This window comes from Salvelinus fontinalis, chromosome 27 (assembly GCF_029448725.1).
Source record: "Salvelinus fontinalis isolate EN_2023a chromosome 27, ASM2944872v1, whole genome shotgun sequence".
NCBI classification, from domain to species: domain Eukaryota; kingdom Metazoa; phylum Chordata; class Actinopteri; order Salmoniformes; family Salmonidae; genus Salvelinus; species Salvelinus fontinalis.
The window spans coordinates 3,122,893-3,147,029 of record NC_074691.1 but is presented as its reverse complement, the minus strand read 5'-3'; the positions used below and the strand labels follow the sequence as shown (position 1 = coordinate 3,147,029).

Sequence of the window (24,137 nt, the reverse complement as noted above, 5' to 3'; positions counted from 1 at the left end):
AATATTTATTGCATTTTCCTTTTCCAAATGGGCGGTAATTTAGAATGCATAAGATTCTGTATTTACGATAGAGTAGCTGCCTACGGCTCGATAGAGACATCGCTTCTCCCTTTGTTCTTCAGTCTTCCCGCTCTTTCACTCAAACCCAACCCCCCTTTCTTTGTGTAACCAGCGGTCATATCTGTTCTGTCCGCTAGGTACGTTTTCCTTTATGACATAATTTGTAATCAAGGTAGGTTTCCTTCTGTGTATATGTAATTCTGTGTGATTATTTAGGTATTTAGTAAATACATAATTAAACCCAATTTTGTATTGCTGATTCAACTTGTTAGCCAGGGTTCGTGAAGATAACCAAGAATTTACAACTTTCAGATGACACTGAAATAAGGTGACAATTAATATTGACTGCTATTGATGTAAAATATTACTAGGTCTTTAAGAGTTTATTCGGAAGATAACTGCTCTATAAATACTATTTTGTGTTGCCCCGACTTTCTAGTTAATTACATTTAAATAATTAGCTCAATCAGGTTATATCAATTACAGAGAAAGGATTTTATAGAATAGCATGTCATATCACTTAATCCGGCATAGCCAAAGACACGACAACTGTTTAAACCTCTGTGGGGTTAAGGATGTATACCTCCGTGTAGCTCCTACTACACCACTGGTTAAACCTCTGTAGGGTTTAGGGCGTATACCTCCGTGTAGCTCCTACTACACCACTGGTTAAACCTTGTAGGAGTAAGTGACATATGTAGGTAGATATCACACTATTAAACAATAGATAGGTAAATAGTATAAGAAGGCAGATGTGAGTGTGTTTGCCATTCTGGTAAATACAGGAAACCGAAGATTGGCAGATGGTGTGGTGGTAGCGAACCACATGTTGACATAGATCATGAGACCGTGGTAATGGAAAACTACTGGGGGACGTTCTGACCCTCTGACCCTTGTAGATTCTCCATTGTGTTGACAGATTGCTCAGACATGTTGGTGCCAGGGTGCTTTGACACACTAGATTTATAGTCTATTCATTCCACTAAAGAAAAACATACATACCAGAGAAATATGCCTATAAGCAATTGGATACCCTAGGGATAGCGGGGACAGAACAAAGAGTGCATTTATTTAGTGGTGAGGGGAAGGACACAGAGTATGTTGACACTAAGATAGAGGGTCTGACCACTATTGTAATTTAACTGAAAGCAGATGATGAGCGTTAGTATGTGTGAACAAGCAGGAAGCCTGAACTAAAAAGATAATGGCACAAAGAATAGGGGAAGTATGCTTATTTGCATATGGGGTGGACTCATATGCTATTTGGGTATAAAGAGCGAACTAGTGCTCTGGGAGTAGGTGGGTTCCGCGGTGTGTGTTCCGCGGGGTGTGTGTTCCGCGGGGTGTGTTCCGCGGGGACATGCCAGTTGGCTGTACAATTGTAATAAAGAGCATGATTGAATTTACAAGTTCTGATAAAGCGTTATATTTCTGAGATGATTTTCCACGACAACCTCTGTAGGGTTTAGGGCGTATACCTCCGTGTAGCTCCTACTACACCACTGTTTAAACCTCTGTAGGGTTTAGGATGTGTAGCTCCTACTACACCACTGTTTAAACCTCTGTGGGGTTAAGGATGTGTAGCTCCGTGTAGCTCCTACTGCACCACTGTTTAAACCTCTGTGGGGTTTAGGATGTATACCTCCGTGTAGCTCCTACTACACCACTGTTTAAACCTCTGTGGGGTTTAGGATGTGTAGCTCCTACTGCACCACTGTTTAAACCTTGTAGGAGTAATTGACACATGTAGGTAGATATCACACTATTAAACAATAGATAGGAGTATACTAGAAAATAGTATAAGAAGGCAGATGTGAGTGCATTTGCCATTCTGGTAAATACAGGAAACCAAAGATTAGCAGATGGCCAAAGTCATACGTGCTTTGAAGTGCATGTATGGAAAAAGCTTTGACACACTAGATTTATAGTCTACCCATTCTACTACGTATGTGTCAGACATCTAGGCGCCTAAAAGCAATTGGATACCCTAAGCATGGGGGGGGGAACAGAACAAAAAGTGCATTGATTTAGTGGTGAAGGGAAGGGAAAAAGAGTTTGTTGACACACTAAGATAGAGAGTCTGACCACTATTATAATTTAACTGAAAGCAGATGATGGGCGTTAGTATGTGTGAACAAGCAGGAAGCCTGAACTAAAAAGAGAATGATGTTGAAGAATTAGGGGAAGTATGTTTATTTGCATATGGGGTGGACTCATATGCTATTTGGGTATAAAGAGCGAACCAGTGCTCTGGGTGGGTGGATGTTCAGCGGGACATTCCAGATGGTTATACTATTGTAAATAAAAGCATGTTTTGATTTCACAAGTTCTGATAAAGCGGTATATTTCTGAGATGATTTTCCACGACAACCTCTGTGGGGTTAAGGATGTGTAGCTCCTACTGCACCACTGTTTAAACCTCTGTAGGGTTTAGGATGTGTAGCTCCTACTACACCACTGTTTAAACCTCTGTGGGGTTAAGGATGTATACCTCCGTGTAGCTCCTACTACACAACTGTTTAAACCTCTGTGGGGTTAAGGATGTGTAGCTCCTACTGCACCACTGTTTAAACCTCTGTGGGGTTAAGGATGTATACCTCCGTGTAGCTCCTACTACACAACTGTTTAAATCTCTGTGGGGTTAAGGATGTGTAGCTCCTACTGCACCACTGTTTAAACCTCTATGGGGTTAAGGATGTGTAGCTCCTACTGTACCACTGTTTAAACCTCTGTGGGGTTAAGGATGTGTAGCTCCTACTACACCACTGTTTAAACCTCTGTGGGGTTTAGGATGTGTAGCTCCTACTGCACCACTGTTTAAACCTCTGTGGAGTTAAGGATGTGTAGCTCCTACTGCACCACTGTTTAAACCTCTGTGGAGTTAAGGATGTGTAGCTCCTACTGCACCACTGTTTAAACCTCTGTGGAGTTAAGGATGTGTAGCTCCTACTGCACCACTGTTTAAACCTCTGTGGGGTTAAGGATGTGTAGCTCCTACTGTACCACTGTTTAAACCTCTGTGGGGTTTAGGATGTGTAGCTCCTACTGCACCACTGTTTAAACCTCTGTGGAGTTAAGGATGTGTAGCTCCTACTGCACCACTGGGAAACCCTGCTGTAGGTTAACACTGCATTTAAAAGATGTGTGTGGTGTTGCATCAACATCCAATGAAAACATCCACCAGAGGATATTGAATCAGGTGTTTCTGCTTGGCTGGAGCAAAAGCCTGCACCCACACCGGCCCTCTGTTAGAATACTGGCCAGCCCTGTTCTATAGGAACTGATCTAGTGGTTCTCAGGTGGAGGGAGACCCCTGCAGGTCGTTCTGAGCACTGCAGCTTCTTCAGACACACAAGGACCAATATATCAATTGAACCAAAGACTCACCTAAACCAACACCATAGACATATCCTACAGACCGACAATCCCGGTGTGTTTTCTCAAGCATCACACCAAGAACAGAAAGACACAAAACATGTAAAACGAGATGCACTTCTGAGTTCAGTGTTATTTACAACCCAGCATAAATAGCGTCTTCATGACAACCCACGGTTAGGCATCAGCAGAACAGAAAGCTTAGGCTAGCATAGAATGAATACATATTGAGCTTAACGTGGTCAACATCTTATAGGGTTCTTTTTGTGCTATTCTGTCCAATGTCTGAAATTATATATATATATATATATATATCTCTCTTTTGGAAGTACACAAAACACACAGGTGAAGTAGACATGTTCATTGTTCAGGTATGTGTCAAGATGGCAGAATACTTTCCTGGGATCCAATTCCTACATGATGAGCATTCTGTGTGTGTGTGTGTGTGTGTGTTTTTTTATGAGAAGGTTTGTGTATTCAAAAATGGCTTCAGGGCAATTTCAGCATCTGTAAACCAAAACAGAACCAACAGCTGAAACACACATGCTACCCTTGGTTCTGCTCGGCCCAATAGTCACAAATAAAGGAAATGTATGGTGTCTCTCTCTCTCTCTGTAATAGTCTCTTCAGTAGATCTCTTTGAAATGGAGATAGTGGCTACAAACAGGAGATAATATCTATGTCAATCTGTCTGTGTGGTTCATATGAGTCCAGTCTCTTATATCATGGGGCCGTTTCCCTCCGTCTGTCTAGACTGATTCTGGGAGTTCAGTTCAGAGAGAAGGGTTGTATTTCTACCTCCAGGGTTCCAACCTAGACTCTCACAGCTCAGTCCATAATCAGTCGACACACACAGTTCCTGTTTTTGAACTTTTCAGATGCGTCTCCTCAGTCCATCACCACCAGCCGTTTCCTCTTTTAGAACAGGTTCTGTTCCATCACCACCAGCCGTTTCCTCTTTTAGAACAGGTTCTGTTCCATCACCACCAGCCGTTTCCTCTTTTAGAACAGGTTCTGTTCCATCACCACCAGCCGTTTCCTCTTTTAGAACAGGTTCTGTTCCATCACCACCAGCCGTTTCCTCTTTTAGAACAGGTTCTGTTCCATCACCACCAGCCGTTTCCTCTATTTGAACAGGTTCTGTTCCATCACCACCAGCCATTTCCTCTTTTAGAACAGGTTCTGTTCCATCACCACCAGCCATTTCCTCTTTTAGAACAGGTTCTGTTCCATCACCACCAGCCGTTTCCTCTTTTAGAACAGGTTCTGTTCCATCACCACCAGCCGTTTCCTCTTTTAGAACAGGTTCTGTTCCATCACCACCAGCCGTTTCCTCTTTTAGAACAGGTTCTGTTCCATCACCACCAGCCGTTTCCTCTTTTAGAACAGGTTCTGTTCCATCACCACCAGCCGTTTCCTCTTTTAGAACAGGTTCTGTTCCATCACCACCAGCCGTTTCCTCTTTTAGAACAGGTTCTGTTCCATCACCACCAGCCGTTTCCTCTTTTAGAACAGGTTCTGTTCCATCACCACCAGCCGTTTCCTCTTTTAGAACAGGTTCTGTTCCATCACCACCAGCCGTTTCCTCTTTTAGAACAGGTTCTGTTCCATCACCACCAGCCGTTTCCTCTTTTAGAACAGGTTCTGTTCCATCACCACCAGCCGTTTCCTCTTTTAGAACAGGTTCTGTTCCATCACCACCAGCCGTTTCCTCTTTTAGAACAGGTTCTGTTCCATCACCACCAGCCGTTTCCTCTATTTGAACAGGTTCTGTTCCATCACCACCAGCCGTTTCCTCTTTTAGAACAGGTTCTGTTCCATCACCACCAGCCATTTCCTCTTTTAGAACAGGTTCTGTTCCATCACCACCAGCCATTTCCTCTTTTAGAACAGGTTCTGTTCCATCACCACCAGCCGTTTCCTCTTTTAGAACAGGTTCTGTTCCATCACCACCAGCCGTTTCCTCTTTTAGAACAGGTTCTGTTCCATCACCACCAGCCGTTTCCTCTTTTAGAACAGGTTCTGTTCCATCACCACCAGCCGTTTCCTCTTTTAGAACAGGTTCTGTTCCATCACCACCAGCCGTTTCCTCTATTTGAACAGGTTCTGTTCCATCACCACCAGCCATTTCCTCTTTTAGAACAGGTTCTGTTCCATCACCACCAGCCGTTTCCTCTTTTAGAACAGGTTCTGTTCCATCACCACCAGCCGTTTCCTCTTTTAGAACAGGTTCTGTTCCATCACCACCAGCCGTTTCCTCTTTTAGAACAGGTTCTGTTCCATCACCACCAGCCGTTTCCTCTTTTAGAACAGGTTCTGTTCCATCACCACCAGCCGTTTCCTCTTTTAGAACAGGTTCTGTTCCATCACCACCAGCCATTTCCTCTTTTAGAACAGGTTCTGTTCCAGCATCTGTATCCCTCTTTTGTTCTCTTCTTCCACTGCACTCTGTTCCAGTCCAGAGCATTCCAAAGTGGCCACAAAACACCCAATGGCCTTGCATGTGTCAAATCCCTTGTCCAATATCGTCCCAGAGAACCATTCCTTCATCCAATCCCACCACAAGACGTCAGCCTCCTTAGCCAATAGTCACAGGTCTCCATGGAGTTTTGACCAAAGAGGTGATGCAATGTATGAAGGCATGTATCTAAGTCTTTAGAGTTACTTATTCACCTGTCCAAACCTGCTATATGTTTCTACTGTAGCTTCCTGTTGGCTTGTCGAGTGTGTTTATATCGTGTGGTTGGGTTGTATTCAAGGGTTCATGGTGAATAACAGCTTCAGTTGTAGTGTGTGTCGTTGTTTCTCCTTCAGTCAGTCCAGAAGTTGTTCATTTGTAGTTTGATGGTGTGTAGTGGTTGTTGATCTGTAGTTGCTGTTATTGGTATGTAGAAGTTGTAGTTGGTTGGTTTGTAGTTGGTGTAGTAGTGTTTGTGTGAGGACAGGTAGTGGTGTCAGTTCCGGGCCGAGCCAGGCCAGAGGGATGGATGGAGGAGAGCATGTTTAGGAGGTGATGATCTCTCCTCCTACGTGCCTCCATCCCTTCTGTGTCTCAACAGCTGGAAGATATTCTGAAACAGAAACACGGCTCAGGAAACCACAACATGCGCAGGCTGGCAATCGCATACACACACACTCTCACAACACACACACTCACACTCACACGCCCAGGCAGGCAAAGCCTTACCTTGCTACACATACCATCTTTACTGCAGTTCCTATTGTCCTTATCCACAGCCTCCTCTTCCACCTGGAGACACACAATATTCCACAACATTCTCATCAAACAATACCATTGGACAACATTCCCAGAATATTAGCCAGTGAAATGTGCACCATAAGACTGCTGGTTAGCCAGTAGACAGTACATGGCACCATAAGACTGCTGGTTAGCCAGTAGACAGTACATGGCACCATAAGACTGCTGGTTAGCCAGTAGACAGTACATGGCAGCATAAGACTGCTGGTTAGCCAGTAGACAGTACATGGCAGCATAAGACTGCTGGTTAGCCAGTAGACAGTACATGGCAGCATAAGACTGCTGGTTAGCCAGTAGACAGTACATGGCACCATAAGACTGCTGGTTAGCCAGTAGACAGTACATGGCACCATAAGACTGCTGGTTAGCCAGTAGACAGTACATGGCACCATAAGACTGCTGGTTAGCCAGTAGACAGTACATGGCACCATAAGACTGCTGGTTAGCCAGTAGACAGTACATGGCACCATAAGACTGCTGGTTAGCCAGTAGACAGTACATGGCAGCATAAGACTGCTGGTTAGCCAGTAGACAGTACATGGCACCATAAGACTGCTGGTTAGCCAGTAGACAGTACATGGCACCATAAGACTGCTGGTTAGCCAGTAGACAGTACATGGCAGCATAAGACTGCTGGTTAGCCAGTAGACAGTACATGGCACCATAAGACTGCTGGTTAGCCAGTAGACAGTACATGGCACCATACGACTGCTGGTTAGCCAGTAGACAGTACATGGCACCATACGACTGCTGGTTAGCCAGTAGACAGTACATGGCAGCATAAGACTGCTGGTTAGCCAGTAGACAGTACATGGCACCATAAGACTGCTGGTTAGCCAGTAGACAGTACATGGCAGCATAAGACTGCTGGTTAGCCAGTAGACAGTACATGGCAGCATAAGACTGCTGGTTAGCCAGTAGACAGTACATGGCACCATAAGACTGCTGGTTAGCCAGTAGACAGTACATGGCAGCATAAGACTGCTGGTTAGCCAGTAGACAGTACATGGCACCATAAGACTGCTGGTTAGCCAGTAGACAGTACATGGCAGCATAAGACTGCTGGTTAGCCAGTAGACAGTACATGGCAGCATAAGACTGCTGGTTAGCCAGTAGACAGTACATGGCAGCATAAGACTGCTGGTTAGCCAGTAGACAGTACATGGCACCATAAGACTGCTGGTTAGCCAGTAGACAGTACATGGCAGCATAAGACTGCTGGTTAGCCAGTAGACAGTACATGGCAGCATAAGACTGCTGGTTAGCCAGTAGACAGTACATGGCAGCATAAGACTGCTGGTTAGCCAGTAGACAGTACATGGCAGCATAAGACTGCTGGTTAGCCAGTAGACAGTACATGGCAGCATAAGACTGCTGGTTAGCCAGTAGACAGTACATGGCAGCATAAGACTGCTGGTTAGCCAGTAGACAGTACATGGCAACATAAGACTGCTGGTTAGCCAGTAGACAGTACATGGCAGCATAAGACTGCTGGTTAGCCAGTAGACAGTACATGGCAGCATAAGACTGCTGGTTAGCCAGTAGACAGTACATGGCAGCATAAGACTGCTGGTTAGCCAGTAGACAGTACATGGCACCATAAGACTGCTGGTTAGCCAGTAGACAGTACATGGCAACATAAGACTGCTAGTTAGCCAGTAGACAGTACATGGCAGCATAAGACTGCTGGTTAGCCAGTAGACAGTACATGGCAACATAAGACTGCTGGTTAGCCAGTAGACAGTACATGGCAGCATAAGACTGCTGGTCAGCCAGTAGACAGTACATGGCACCATAAGACTGCTGGTTAGCCAGTAGACAGTACATGGCAACATAAGACTGCTGGTTAGCCAGTAGACAGTACATGGCAGCATAAGACTGCTGGTTAGCCAGTAGACAGTACATGGCACCATAAGACTGCTGGTTAGCCAGTAGACAGTACATGGCAACATAAGACTGCTGGTTAGCCAGTAGACAGTACATGGCAGCATAAGACTGCTGGTTAGCCAGTAGACAGTACATGGCAACATAAGACTGCTGGTTAGCCAGTAGACAGTACATGGCAGCATAAGACTGCTGGTTAGCCAGTAGACAGTACATGGCAACATAAGACTGCTGGTTAGCCAGTAGACAGTACATGGCAGCATAAGACTGCTGGTTAGCCAGTAGACAGTACATGGCAGCATAAGACTGCTGGTTAGCCAGTAGACAGTACATGGCAGCATAAGACTGCTGGTTAGCCAGTAGACAGTACATGGCAGCATAAGACTGCTGGTTAGCCAGTAGACAGTACATGGCAGCATAAGACTGCTGGTTAGCCAGTAGACCAGGGGTGTCAAACTCATTTTGCATCGTGGGCCACATACGGCCTAGGGAGATGTCAAGTGGGCCGGACCATTAAAATTATACCATACTCTGCTATAAATAACCAAAATATCATGTCTTTCCTTTGTTTTGGTGTAAAGAAGCACAAGAACATTAGGAAAATATTGAAATTTAATGAACTATCCTTTTACAAAACATTTCATGAAACACCTCATATTTCCTTAGACAAATGTGCAATTTACTTTTATTATTCACAAATATGCATTGCAACTGATCCCACTGATTGTACAAAGGCACAAAACTTTAATTGGTACTGAAAAATATAGTAATGCACTTTAAGATTAAATGAGACTTTTAAAGAAAGGAATTTTTAAACCACTTACACATACGCATATAAAATCTAAATGTAATCCCTGCGTACACCTTACAAACTAAGGAGAGTGATTTTAAATGTGTAATGAAGAAAGTGTTCGCCTGTCCTGTAAATCTGTAAACTTCATACATGAAACATACATACACATACAATACATACTGAAAATTTATGGAGTTGTATGAACAGTAGAATTCCATCACACAACTTTTGTTTTGAAGCTGCTGACTAACATTAAAGTGCACATTTTTTAAATCACCACAGTAAGGATTCATCTTCACAGAGCTGTATTCTTTCAATGCAAACAGTATCTAAGGCAGCATTTTAAAGGTGTTAGTCTAGTCTGGACTTGTATTTGTTCCTGAAACTTGGCATCTTTTGGCCTGTACAAGTGCATCAACACCAGGTGTCATGTCCTGACTAGCTGTCACTTTCAGAATGTCATTTAAGTGCTTGTTTGTGAGCCTTGAACGCATTTTTGTTTTATTGATATTCATCACTGAGAAAATTTGTTCACAAAGGTAGGTTGTCCCAAACATGCACAAAATTTTAGCAGCCAGGGCTGTTAATTTGGGGTACCCTGGTAGTAGATACTGATAAAATCTGTCCAGACCTACAGAGGCAAATTTGCCCTTCAAATCTGCATCACACTGCAAATCAATTATCTCTAGCTGAATTTCGACCGGCAGATCAGAAGCTTTAACTGTGAAAGGTGAGCGAAAAACTGAAAATTTGGAAAACGACATTTTGGCTAATGAGGGTGTAGCGGAGAGGTAGAGACCAAGGTATTAACAACGTCGTAACAAGCAGCAGATGGCGCATTGATACCGTCTGCTGTTTTCAGTCTGTCTCAGTGATGCGGCTTGTCTTCTACTCTGATGGAAAGAGTGCGCCCCTTAGCGGATAATCCATGAATTGCAGCGAATTAAAAATATTAATTCCATGTCTTTTATGCATTTTTTCCACTTTCAAATTATCCTGCGGGCCTGATCAAACCTCCTTGGGGGCCGGTTTCGGCCCGCGGGCCGTATGTTTGACACCCCTGCAGTAGACAGTACATGGCAGCATAAGACTGCTGGTTAGCCAGTAGACAGTACATGGCAGCATAAGACTGCTGGTTAGCCAGTAGACAGTACATGGCAGCATAAGACTGCTGGTTAGCCAGTAGACAGTACATGGCAACATAAGACTGCTGGTTAGCCAGTAGACACTACATGGCAACATAAGACTGCTGGTTAGCCAGTAGACATTACATGGCAGCATAAGACTGCTGGTTAGCCAGTAGACAGTACATGGCAACATAAGACTGCTGGTTAGCCAGTAGACACTACATGGCAGCATAAGACTGCTGGTTAGCCAGTAGACACTACATGGCAGCATAAGACTGCTGGTTAGCCAGTAGACAGTCCATGGCACCATAAGACTGCTGGTTAGCCAGTAGACACTACATGGCAGCATAAGACTGCTGGTTAGCCAGTAGACAGTCCATGGCAGCATAAGACTGCTGGTTAGCCAGTAGACAGTACATGGCAGCATAAGACTGCTGGTTAGCCAGTAGACAGTCCATGGCAGCATAAGACTGCTGGTTAGCCAGTAGACAGTCCATGGCACCATAAGACTGCTGGTTAGCCAGTAGACAGTACATGGCAGCATAAGACTGCTGGTTAGCCAGTAGACAGTCCATGGCAGCATAAGACTGCTGGTTAGCCAGTAGACAGTACATGGCAGCATAAGACTGCTGGTTAGCCAGTAGACAGTCCATGGCAGCATAAGACTGCTGGTTAGCCAGTAGACAGTCCATGGCAGCATAAGACTGCTGGTTAGCCAGTAGACAGTCCATGGCAGCATAAGACTGCTGGTTAGCCAGTAGACACTACATGGCAGCATAAGACTGCTGGTTAGCCAGTAGACAGTACATGGTAGCATAAGACTGCTGGTTAGCCAGTAGACACTACATGGCAGCATAAGACTGCTGGTTAGCCAGTAGACACTACATGGCAGCATAAGACTGCTGGTTAGCCAGTAGACAGTACATGGCAGCATCAGACTGCTGGTTAGCCAGTAGACAGTCCATGGCAGCATAAGACTGCTGGTTAGCCAGTAGACACTACATGGCAGCATAAGACTGCTGGTTAGCCAGTAGACACTACATGGCAGCATAAGACTGCTGGTTAGCCAGTAGACACTACATGGCAGCATAAGACTGCTGGTTAGCCAGTAGACAGTCCATGGCACCATAAGACTGCTGGTTAGCCAGTAGACACTACATGGCAGCATAAGACTGCTGGTTAGCCAGTAGACACTACATGGCAGCATAAGACTGCTGGTTAGCCAGTAGACACTACATGGCAGCATAAGACTGCTGGTTAGCCAGTAGACAGTCCATGGCAGCATAAGACTGCTGGTTAGCCAGTAGACACTACATGGCAGCATAAGACTGCTGGTTAGCCAGTAGACACTACATGGCAGCATAAGACTGCTGGTTAGCCAGTAGACAGTCCATGGCAGCATAAGACTGCTGGTTAGCCAGTAGACACTACATGGCAGCATAAGACTGCTGGTTAGCCAGTAGACACTACATGGCAGCATAAGACTGCTGGTTAGCCAGTAGACACTACATGGCAGCATAAGACTGCTGGTTAGCCAGTAGACAGTCCATGGCAGCATAAGACTGCTGGTTAGCCAGTAGACACTACATGGCAGCATAAGACTGCTGGTTAGCCAGTAGACACTACATGGCAGCATAAGACTGCTGGTTAGCCAGTAGACACTACATGGTAGCATAAGACTGCTGGTTAGCCAGTAGACAGTACATGGCAGCATAAGACTGCTGGTTAGCCAGTAGACAGTACATGGCAGCATAAGACTCCTGGTTAGCCAGTAGACAGTACATGGCAGCATAAGACTGCTGGTTAGCCAGTAGACACTACATGGCAGCATAAGACTGCTGGTTAGCCAGTAGACACTACATGGCAGCATAAGACTGCTGGTTAGCCAGTAGACACTACATGGCAGCATAAGACTGCTGGTTAGCCAGTAGACACTACATGGCAGCATAAGACTGCTGGTTAGCCAGTAGACACTACATGGCAGCATAAGACTGCTGGTTAGCCAGTAGACACTACATGGCAGCATAAGACTGCTGGTTAGGGTTAGACAGTACACAACCCTGTTCTCACCTCTTTCCTCCACTTGAGTTCACAGAAGACTCTCTCAACGCACTCATGCAGGTAGTTGAACTGGGCACAGGACACAGCACAACAAAGGGTTAACTCTCTGCACATTGATACATCATGTTCAGACATTCGTTGGGACTCTCAAAGGGTGTGTGTACTGCGAGTGTGTGTGAGACTCACGTAGGGAGTGAAGATCTTGACCCAGCGAGGTTTCTTCTCTCCCCTGGCGTACTCGAAGCAGAAGGCCATGCCCTCCTCATCAGTGTCCCATCGCTGCATCTCCACCCACTCAAACACGATCACCTGGTTCTGTTATAGAGAGAGACAGGGTCAACACACACACACACACACACACACACACACACACACACACACAAGTTCTCCGTACCTCTAGCGTTCCCTCCTCTGTGCAGGCGTGCAGTTTAAAGTGGTGTATGCTGATGGCTGTGACGACGTGGCCTTTGCGTCGGGAGTCACAGGAGCAGTGTGGGAAGATGATCACATTGTAGCCTTCACAGCCCCGTAACATACTGAGATACTGGGGAAAGAGAACATTTAGGGGGTCAGACAACTGCTTCTAGAAACCATCCCATGTTCCATGTCTATTTGTCATATATGCCATGTATATACCAAGTCTTACTCTACATGCACTAGTTTATTCCCATCTATTACAACCTTACCCGTAACCAGAATGGAAGACCAGTCATGTACTCCCTGACGAAGGCCATGCAGTCGAAACGCGCCAGAGTCTTTCAACTTTATTTCCATTGAACATGCCTTTCAAAGGGCATTTTAATTCATTATCTGAAGAGGGCCTTGGTCCTCCTTTCTTTTTGACAGTCATGTACTGTACTTGTAGTTGTGACAGTAACAACTGTTGTAGCATGGCCATCTAGTGACTAGAAGAGAGGGAGAGACACTAACCATGGCCATCTAGTGACTAGAAGAGAGAGAGAGAGAGACACTAACCATGGCCATCTAGTGACTAGAAGAGAGAGAGAGAGACACTAACCATGGCCATCTAGTGACTAGAAGAGAGAGAGAGAGACACTAACCATGGCCATCTAGTGACTAGAAGAGAGAGAGACACTAAGCATGGCCATCAAGTGACTAGCAGAGAGGGAGAGAGACACTAACCATGGCCATCTAGTGACTAGAAGAGAGAGAGAGAGACACTAACCATGGCCATCTAGTGACTAGCAGAGAGGAAGAGAGAAACACTAAGCATGGCCATCAAGTGACTAGCAGAGAGGGAGAGAGACACTAACCATGGCCATCTAGTGACTAGAAGAGAGAGAGAGAGACACTAACCATGGCCATCTAGTGACTAGCAGAGAGGAAGAGAGAAACACTAACCATGGCCATCTAGTGACTAGCAGAGAGAGAGAGAGAGAGACACTAACCATGGCCATCTAGTGACTAGCAGAGAGAGAGAGAGAGAGAGAGACTAACCATGGCCATCTAGTGACTAGCAGAGAGGGAGAGACACTAACCATGGCCATCTAGTGACTAGCAGAGGGAGAGAGACACTAACCATGGCCATCTAGTGACTAGCAGAGAGGGAGAGAGACACTAACCATGGCCATCTAGTGACTAGCAGAGAGGGAGAGAGAAACTAACCATGGCCATCTAGTGACTAGAAGAGCGGGAGAGAGAATTTAACCATGGCCATCTAGTGACTAGAAGAGAGGGAGAGAGACACTAACCATGGCCATCTAGTGACTAGCAGAGAGAGAGAGAGAGAGACACTAACCATGGCCATCTAATGACTAGGAGAGAGAGAGAGACACTAACCATAGCCATCTAGTGACAAGCAGAGAGGGAGAGAGACACTAACCATGGCCATCTAGTGACTAGCAGAGAGGGAGAGACACACTAACCTTGGCCATCTAGTGCCTAGCAGAGGGAGAGACACTAACCATGGTCATCTAGTGATTAGCAGAGAGGGAGAGAGACACTAACCATGGCCATCTAGTGACTAGAAGAGAGAGAGAGAGAGAGAGAGAGAGAGAGAGAGAGAGAGAGAGAGAGAGAGAGAGAGAGCGAGAGCGAGAGACACTAACCATGGCCATCTAGTGACTAGCAGAGAGGGAGAGACACTAACCATGGCCATATAGTGACTAGCAGAGGGAGAGAGACACTAACCATGGCCATCTAGTGACTAGCAGAGAGGGAGAGAGACACTAACCATGGCCATCTAGTGACTAGCAGAGAGGGAGAGAGAGACACTAACCATGGCCATCTAGTGACTAGAAGAGAGAGAGACACTAACCATGGCCATCTAGTGACTAGAAGAGAGAGAGAGAGACACTAACCATGGCCATCTAGTGACTAGAAGAGAGAGAGAGACACTAACCATGGCCATCTAGTGACTAGAAGAGAGAGAGAGAGACACTAACCATGGCCATCTAGTGACTAGAAGAGAGAGAGAGAGACACTAACCATGGCCATCTAGTGACTAGAAGAGAGAGAGAGAGACACTAACCATGGCCATCTAGTGACTAGAAGAGAGAGAGAGAGACACTAACCATGGCCATCTAGTGACTAGAAGAGAGAGAGAGACACTAACCATGGCCATCTAGTGACTAGAAGAGAGAGAGAGAGACACTAACCATGGCCATCTAGTGACTAGCAGAGAGAGAGAGACACTAACCATGGCCATCTTCTTCTGTTCTGCTAATTTATGTAGCTGGTAGGACTTCTCCTCCGCCTTGATAAATCCCCTTTTCACATCATCCACCGCCTGAGAGAGGTGGGGGAGAGAGACAGAGTTATAATGGACAAACCAACTGCTCTCCCTTATACACACACAATGCACACTCCCCTGACACACACACACACAATGCACACTCCCCTGACACACACACAAAATGCACACTCCCCTGACACACACACACACAATACACACTCCCCTGACACACACACACAATGCACACTCCCCTGACACACACACACAATACACACTCCCCTGACACACACACACAATGCACACTCCCCTGACACACACACACCTGGTGGAAGCAGTAGCTGACGGCCAGTTGGTTGTCATTGAGCAGGATCTCCTCCTCGGTGGTGAAGAGCCACTTGCGCAGGGTGAGGCAGGTCCCAGGGACAGCAGACGTGTAGTTCTGAACATACAGCTTGTGGGGGAACTCATTAGGAGCCAGTTTACGCACTGACCGAGAGAGAGAGAGAGACAGAGAGCGAGCGACAGGGTTAGGTCGGTGGGAGAGAGAGACAGAGAGACAGAGCGACAGGGTTAGGTCGGTGGGAGAGAGAGACAGAGAGCGACAGGGTTAGGTCGGTGGGAGAGAGAGACAGAGAGCGACAGGGTTAGGTCGGTGGGAGAGAGAGACAGAGAGCGACAGGGTTAGGTCGGTGGGAGAGAGAGACAGAGAGCGACAGGGTTAGGTCGGTGGGAGAGAGACAGAGAGCGACAGGGTTAGGTCGGTGTGAGAGAGAGAGAGACAGAGCGACAGGGTTAGGTCGGTGGGAGAGAGAGACAGAGAGCGAGCGACAGGGTTAGGTCGGTGGGAGAGAGAGACAGAGAGCGACAGGGTTAGGTCGGTGGGAGAGAGAGACAGAGAGCCACAGGGTTAGGTCGGTGAGAGAGAGAGACAGAGAGCGACAGGGTTAGGTCAGTGGGAGAGAGAGACAGAGAGAGAGCGACAGGGTTAGGTCGGTGGGAGAGAGAGACAGAGAGCGAGCGACAGGGTTAGGTCGGTGAGAGAGAGAGAGATAGAGAGTGAGCGACAGGGTTAGGTCGGTGGGAGAGAGAAAGACATAGCGACAGGGTTAGGTCGGTGGGAGAGAGAGACAGAGAGCGACAGGGTTAGGTCGGTGGGAGAGAGAGACAGAGAGCGACAGGGTTAGGTCGGTGGGAGAGAGAGACAGAGAGCGACAGGGTTAGGTCGGTGGGAGAGAGAGACAGAGAGCGACAGGGTTAGGTCGGTGGGAGAGAGAGACAGAGAGCGACAGGGTTAGGTCGGTGGGAGAGAGAGACAGAGAGCGACAGGGTTAGGTCGGTGGGAGAGAGAGATAGAGAGCGACAGGGTTAGGTCGGTGGGAGAGAGAGATAGAGAGCGACAGGGTTAGGTCGGTGGGAGAGAGAGACAGAGAGCGACAGGGTTAGGTCGATGGGAGAGAGACAGAGCGACAGTGTTAGGTTGGTGGGAGAGAGACAGACAGAGAGAGAGACACAGAGAGAGACAGAGAGAGAGTGACAGGGTTAGGTCGGTGGGAGAGAGACAGAGAGACAGTGTTAGGTTGGTGGGAGAGAGACAGACAGAGAGAGAGACACAGAGAGAGACAGAGAGAGAGTGACAGGGTTAGGTCGGTGGGAGAGAGACAGAGAGCGACAGGGTTAGGTCGGTGGGAGAGAGACAGAGAGCGACAGGGTTAGGTCGGTGGGAGAGAGAGACAGAGAGCGACAGGGTTAGGTCGGTGGGAGAGAGAGACAGAGAGCGACAGGGTTAGGTCGGTGGGAGAGAGAGACAGAGAGCGACAGGCTTAGGTCGGTGGGAGAGAGAGACAGAGAGCGACAGGGTTAGGTCGGTGGGAGAGAGAGACAGAGAGCGACAGGGTTAGGTCGGTGGGAGAGAGAGACAGAGAGCGACAGGGTTAGGTCGGTGGGAGAGAGACAGGGTTAGGTCGGTGGGAGAGAGAGACAGAGAGCGACAGGGTTAGGTCGGTGGGAGAGAGAGACAGAGAGCGACAGGGTTAGGTCGGTGGGAGAGAGAGACAGAGAGCGACAGGGTTAGGTCGCTGGGAGAGAGAGACAGAGAGCGATAGGGTTAGGTCGGTGGGAGAGAGACAGGGTTAGGTCAGTGGGAGAGAGACAGAAAGCGACAGGGTTAGGTCGGTGGGAGAGAGTGACAGAGAGCGACAGGGTTAGGTCGGTGGGAGAGAAAGACAGAGAGCGACAGGCTTAGGTCGGTGGGAGAGAGAGACAGAGAGCGACAGGGTTAGGTCGGTGGGAGAGAGCGACAGGGTTAGGTCGGTGGGAGAGAGCGACAGGGTTATGTCGGTGGGAGAGAGACAGGGTTAGGTCGGTGGGAGAGAGACAGGGTTAGGTCGGTGGGAGAGAGACAGGGTTAGGTCGGTGGGAGAGAGACAGGGTTAGGTCGGTGGGAGAGAGACAGGGTTAGGTCGGTGGGAGAGAGACAGGGTTAGGTCGGTGGGAGAGAGAGACAGAGAGCGACAGGGTTAGGTCGGTGGGAGAGAGAGACAGAGAGCGACAGGGTTAGGTCGGTGGGAGAGAGAGACAGAGAGCGACAGGGTTAGGTCGGTGGGAGAGAGAGACAGAGAGCGACAGGGTTAGGTCGGTGGGAGAGAGAGACAGAGAGCGACAGGGTTAGGTCGGTGGGAGAGAGAGACAGAGAGCGACAGGGTTAGGTCGGTGGGAGAGAGACAGGGTTAGGTCGGTGGGAGAGAGAGACAGAGAGCTACAGGGTTAGGTCGGTGGGAGAGAGAGACAGAGAGCTACAGGGTTAGGTCGGTGGGAGAGAGACAGAGAGCGACAGGGTTAGGTCGGTGGCAGAGAGAGACAGAGAGACAGGGTTAGGTCGGTGGGAGAGAGACAGAGAGCGACAGGGTTAGGTCGGTGGGAGAGAGCGACAGGGTTAGGTCGGTGGGAGAGAGCGACAGGGTTAGGTCGGTGGGAGAGAGACAGGGTTAGGTCGGTGGGAGAGAGACAGGGTTAGGTCGGTGGGAGAGAGACAGGGTTAGGTCGGTGGGAGAGAGACAGGGTTAGGTCGGTGGGAGAGAGACAGGGTTAGGTCGGTGGGAGAGAGACAGGGTTAGGTCGGTGGGAGAGAGACAGGGTTAGGTCGGTGGGAGAGAGAGACAGAGAGCGACAGGGTTAGGTCGGTGGGAGAGAGAGACAGAGAGCGACAGGGTTAGGTCGGTGGGAGAGAGAGACAGAGAGCGACAGGGTTAGGTCGGTGGGAGAGAGAGACAGAGAGCGACAGGGTTAGGTCGGTGGGAGAGAGAGACAGAGAGCGACAGGGTTAGGTCGGTGGGAGAGAGAGACAGAGAGCGACAGGGTTAGGTCGGTGGGAGAGAGACAGGGTTAGGTCGGTGGGAGAGAGAGACAGAGAGCTACAGGGTTAGGTCGGTGGGAGAGAGAGACAGAGAGCTACAGGGTTAGGTCGGTGGGAGAGAGACAGAGAGCGACAGGGTTAGGTCGGTGGCAGAGAGAGACAGAGAGACAGGGTTAGGTCGGTGGGAGAGAGAGACAGAGAGCGACAGGGTTAGGTCCGTGGGAGAGAGAGACAGAGAGCGACATGGTTAGGTCGGTGGGAGAGAGACAGGGTTAGGTCGGTGGGAGAGAGAGACAGAGAGCGACAGGGTTAGGTCGGTGGGAGAGAGAGACAGAGAGCGACAGGGTTAGGTCGGTGGGAGAGAGAGACAGAGAGCGACAGGGTTAGGTCGCTGGGAGAGAGAGACAGAGAGCGATAGGGTTAGGTCGGTGGGAGAGAGACAGGGTTAGGTCAGTGGGAGAGAGACAGAAAGCGACAGGGTTAGGTCGGTGGGAGAGAAAGACAGAGAGCGACAGGCTTAGGTCGGTGGGAGAGAGAGACAGAGAGCGACAGGGTTAGGTCGGTGGGAGAGAGCGACAGGGTTAGGTCGGTGGGAGAGAGCGACAGGGTTAGGTCGGTGGGAGAGAGACAGGGTTAGGTCGGTGGGAGAGAGACAGGGTTAGGTCGGTGGGAGAGAGACAGGGTTAGGTCGGTGGGAGAGAGACAGGGTTAGGTCGGTGGGAGAGAGACAGGGTTAGGTCGGTGGGAGAGCGACAGGGTTAGGTCGGTGGGAGAGAGAGACAGAGAGCGACAGGGTTAGGTCGGTGGGAGAGAGAGACAGAGAGCGACAGGGTTAGGTCGGTGGGAGAGAGAGACAGAGAGCGACAGGGTTAGGTCGGTGGGAGAGAGAGACAGAGAGCGACAGGGTTAGGTCGGTGGGAGAGAGAGACAGAGAGCGACAGGGTTAGGTCGGTGGGAGAGAGAGACAGAGAGCGACAGGGTTAGGTCGGTGGGAGAGAGACAGGGTTAGGTCGGTGGGAGAGAGAGACAGAGAGCTACAGGGTTAGGTCGGTGGGAGAGAGAGACAGAGAGCTACAGGGTTAGGTCGGTGGGAGAGAGACAGAGAGCGACAGGGTTAGGTCGGTGGCAGAGAGAGACAGAGAGACAGGGTTAGGTCGGTGGGAGAGAGAGACAGAGAGCGACAGGGTTAGGTCCGTGGGAGAGAGAGACAGAGAGCGACAGGGTTAGGTCGGTGGGAGAGAGAGACAGAGAGCGAGACACAGAGAGAGACAGAGAGAGAGTGACAGGGTTAGGTCGGTGGGAGAGAGACAGAGAGCGACAGGGTTAGGTCGGTGGGAGAGAGACAGAGAGCGACAGGATTAGGTCGGTGGGAGAGAGAGACAGAGAGCGACAGGCTTAGGTCGGTGGGAGAGAGAGACAGAGAGCGACAGGGTTAGATCGGTGGGAGAGAGAGACAGAGAGCGACAGGGTTAGGTCGGTGGGAGAGAGAGACAGAGAGCGACAGGGTTAGGTCGGTGGGAGAGAGAGACAGAGAGCGACAGGGTTAGGTCGGTGGGAGAGAGACAGGGTTAGGTCGGTGGGAGAGAGACAGGGTTAGGTCGGTGGGAGAGAGAGACAGAGAGCGACAGGGTTAGGTCGGTGGGAGAGAGAGAAAGAGAGCGACAGGGTTAGGTCGGTGGGAGAGAGACATACAGAGAGAGAGACACAGAGAGAGACAGAGAGAGAGTGACAGGGTTAGGTCGGTGGGAGAGAGACAGAGAGCGACAGGGTTAGGTCGGTGGGAGAGAGACAGAGAGCGACAGGGTTAGGTCGGTGGGAGAGAGAGACAGAGAGCGACAGGCTTAGGTCGGTGGGAGAGAGAGACAGAGAGCGACAGGGTTAGGTCGGTGGGAGAGAGAGACAGAGAGCGACAGGGTTAGGTCGGTGGGAGAGAGAGACAGAGAGCGACAGGGTTAGATCGGTGGGAGAGAGAGACAGAGAGCGACAGGGTTAGGTCGGTGGGAGAGAGAGACAGAGAGCGACAGGGTTAGGTCGGTGGGAGAGAGAGACAGAGAGCGACAGGGTTAGGTCGGTGGGAGAGAGAGATAGAGAGCGACAGGGTTAGGTCGGTGGGAGAGAGAGACAGAGAGCGACAGGGTTAGGTCGATGGGAGAAAGACAGAGCGACAGTGTTAGGTTGGTGGGAGAGAGACAGACAGAGAGAGAGACACAGAGAGAGACAGAGAGAGAGTGACAGGGTTAGGTCGGTGGGAGAGAGACAGAGAGACAGTGTTAGGTTGGTGGGAGAGAGACAGACAGAGAGAGAGACACAGAGAGAGACAGAGAGAGAGTGACAGGGTTAGGTCGGTGGGAGAGAGACAGACAGAGAGAGAGACACAGAGAGAGACAGACAGAGAGCGACAGGGTTAGGTCGGTGGGAGAGAGACAGAGAGCGACAGGGTTAGGTCGGTGGGAGAGAGAGACAGAGAGCGACAGGGTTAGGTCGGTGGGAGAGAGAGACAGAGAGCGACAGGGTTAGGTCGGTGGGAGAGAGAGACAGAGAGCGACAGGCTTAGGTCGGTGGGAGAGAGAGACAGAGAGCGACAGGGTTAGGTCGGTGGGAGAGAGAGACAGAGAGCGACAGGGTTAGGTCGGTGGGAGAGAGACAGAGAGCGACAGGGTTAGGTCGGTGGGAGAGAGACAGGGTTAGGTCGGTGGGAGAGAGAGACAGAGAGCGACAGGGTTAGGTCGGTGGGAGAGAGAGACAGAGAGCGACAGGGTTAGGTCGGTGGGAGAGAGAGACAGAGAGCGACAGGGTTAGGTCGCTGGGAGAGAGAGACAGAGAGCGATAGGGTTAGGTCGGTGGGAGAGAGACAGGGTTAGGTCAGTGGGAGAGAGACAGAAAGCGAAAGGGTTAGGTCGGTGGGAGAGAGTGACAGAGAGCGACAGGGTTAGGTCGGTGGGAGAGAAAGACAGAGAGCGACAGGCTTAGGTCGGTGGGAGAGAGAGACAGAGAGCGACAGGGTTAGGTCGGTGGGAGAGAGCGACAGGGTTAGGTCGGTGGGAGAGAGCGACAGGGTTAGGTCGGTGGGAGAGAGACAGGGTTAGGTCGGTGGGAGAGAGACAGGGTTAGGTCGGTGGGAGAGAGACAGGGTTAGGTCGGTGGGAGAGAGACAGGGTTAGGTCGGTGGGAGAGAGACAGGGTTAGGTCGGTGGGAGAGAGAGACAGAGAGCGACAGGGTTAGGTCGGTGGGAGAGAGAGACAGAGAGCGACAGGGTTAGGTCGGTGGGAGAGAGAGACAGAGAGCGACAGGGTTAGGTCGGTGGGAGAGAGAGACAGAGAGCGACAGGGTTAGGTCGGTGGGAGAGAGAGACAGAGAGCGACAGGGTTAGGTCGGTGGGAGAGAGAGACAGAGAGCGACAGGGTTAGGTCGGTGGGAGAGAGACAGGGTTAGGTCGGTGGGAGAGAGAGACAGAGAGCTACAGGGTTAGGTCGGTGGGAGAGAGAGACAGAGAGCTACAGGGTTAGGTCGGTGGGAGAGAGACAGAGAGCGACAGGGTTAGGTCGGTGGCAGAGAGAGACAGAGAGACAGGGTTAGGTCGGTGGGAGAGAGAGACAGAGAGCGACAGGGTTAGGTCCGTGGGAGAGAGAGACAGAGAGCGACAGGGTTAGGTCGGTGGGAGAGAGACAGGGTTAGGTCGGTGGGAGAGAGAGACAGAGAGCGACAGGGTTAGGTCGGTGGGAGAGAGAGACAGAGAGCGACAGGGTTAGGTCGGTGGGAGAGAGAGACAGAGAGCGACAGGGTTAGGTCGGTGGGAGAGAGACAGGGTTAGGTCGGTGGGAGAGAGAGACAGAGAGCGACAGGGTTAGGTCGGTGGGAGAGAGAGACAGAGAGCGACAGGGTTAGGTCGGTGGGAGAGAGAGACAGAGAGCGACAGGGTTAGGTCGCTGGGAGAGAGAGACAGAGAGCGATAGGGTTAGGTCGGTGGGAGAGAGACAGGGTTAGGTCAGTGGGAGAGAGACAGAAAGCGACAGGGTTAGGTCGGTGGGAGAGAGTGACAGAGAGCGACAGGGTTAGGTCGGTGGGAGAGAAAGACAGAGAGCGACAGGCTTAGGTCGGTGGGAGAGAGAGACAGAGAGCGACAGGGTTAGGTCGGTGGGAGAGAGCGACAGGGTTAGGTCGGTGGGAGAGAGCGACAGGGTTAGGTCGGTGGGAGAGAGACAGGGTTAGGTCGGTGGGAGAGAGACAGGGTTAGGTCGGTGGGAGAGAGACAGGGTTAGGTCGGTGGGAGAGAGACAGGGTTAGGTCGGTGGGAGAGAGACAGGGTTAGGTCGGTGGGAGAGAGAGACAGAGAGCGACAGGGTTAGGTCGGTGGGAGAGAGAGACAGAGAGCGACAGGGTTAGGTCGGTGGGAGAGAGAGACAGAGAGCGACAGGGTTAGGTCGGTGGGAGAGAGAGACAGAGAGCGACAGGGTTAGGTCGGTGGGAGAGAGAGACAGAGAGCGACAGGGTTAGGTCGGTGGGAGAGAGAGACAGAGAGCGACAGGGTTAGGTCGGTGGGAGAGAGACAGGGTTAGGTCGGTGGGAGAGAGAGACAGAGAGCTACAGGGTTAGGTCGGTGGGAGAGAGAGACAGAGAGCTACAGGGTTAGGTCGGTGGGAGAGAGACAGAGAGCGACAGGGTTAGGTCGGTGGCAGAGAGAGACAGAGAGACAGGGTTAGGTCGGTGGGAGAGAGAGACAGAGAGCGACAGGGTTAGGTCCGTGGGAGAGAGAGACAGAGAGCGACAGGGTTAGGTCGGTGGGAGAGAGACAGGGTTAGGTCGGTGGGAGAGAGAGACAGAGAGCGACAGGGTTAGGTCGCTGGGAGAGAGAGACAGAGAGCGATAGGGTTAGGTCGGTGGGAGAGAGACAGGGTTAGGTCAGTGGGAGAGAGACAGAAAGCGACAGGGTTAGGTCGGTGGGAGAGAGTGACAGAGAGCGACAGGGTTAGGTCGGTGGGAGAGAAAGACAGAGAGCGACAGGCTTAGGTCGGTGGGAGAGAGAGACAGAGAGCGACAGGGTTAGGTCGGTGGGAGAGAGCGACAGGGTTAGGTCGGTGGGAGAGAGCGACAGGGTTAGGTCGGTGGGAGAGAGACAGGGTTAGGTCGGTGGGAGAGAGACAGGGTTAGGTCGGTGGGAGAGAGACAGGGTTAGGTCGGTGGGAGAGAGACAGGGTTAGGTCGGTGGGAGAGAGACAGGGTTAGGTCGGTGGGAGAGAGACAGGGTTAGGTCGGTGGGAGAGAGAGACAGAGAGCGACAGGGTTAGGTCGGTGGGAGAGAGAGACAGAGAGCGACAGGGTTAGGTCGGTGGGAGAGAGAGACAGAGAGCGACAGGGTTAGGTCGGTGGGAGAGAGAGACAGAGAGCGACAGGGTTAGGTCGGTGGGAGAGAGAGACAGAGAGCGACAGGGTTAGGTCGGTGGGAGAGAGAGACAGAGAGCGACAGGGTTAGGTCGGTGGGAGAGAGACAGGGTTAGGTCGGTGGGAGAGAGAGACAGAGAGCTACAGGGTT

At 50.2% G+C, this 24,137-nt stretch overlaps 1 protein-coding gene and 1 long non-coding RNA gene across 3 annotated transcripts in view; one reads left to right on the top strand and one right to left on the bottom strand.

Moving 5' to 3' along the window:
- Nucleotides 1-3,548: 3,548 nt before the first annotated feature.
- Nucleotides 3,549-24,137, bottom strand: part of LOC129824869 (sorting nexin-27-like) — a 52,407-nt gene continuing 31,818 nt past the window's right edge. The window contains exons 7-13 of one of the 2 annotated variants that reach the window (XM_055884406.1): nucleotides 15,577-15,740; nucleotides 15,219-15,308; nucleotides 12,954-13,103; nucleotides 12,746-12,874; nucleotides 12,569-12,628; nucleotides 6,623-6,685; nucleotides 3,549-6,506 (exon numbers count right to left, since the gene is read on the bottom strand). In XM_055884406.1, the coding sequence (XP_055740381.1) occupies nucleotides 6,462-6,506; nucleotides 6,623-6,685; nucleotides 12,569-12,628; nucleotides 12,746-12,874; nucleotides 12,954-13,103; nucleotides 15,219-15,308; nucleotides 15,577-15,740 (701 nt within the window). In that variant the 3' untranslated portion in view covers nucleotides 3,549-6,461. The remainder of the gene's footprint in view (nucleotides 6,507-6,622; nucleotides 6,686-12,568; nucleotides 12,629-12,745; nucleotides 12,875-12,953; nucleotides 13,104-15,218; nucleotides 15,309-15,576; nucleotides 15,741-24,137) is intronic. The other variant, XM_055884405.1, reaches the window with a different exon arrangement.
- On the top strand, nucleotides 21,204-21,874 carry LOC129824873 (uncharacterized). The gene is made up of 3 exons (XR_008754801.1): nucleotides 21,204-21,269; nucleotides 21,406-21,467; nucleotides 21,614-21,874. It is a non-coding gene; the product is annotated as an uncharacterized LOC129824873 (long non-coding RNA).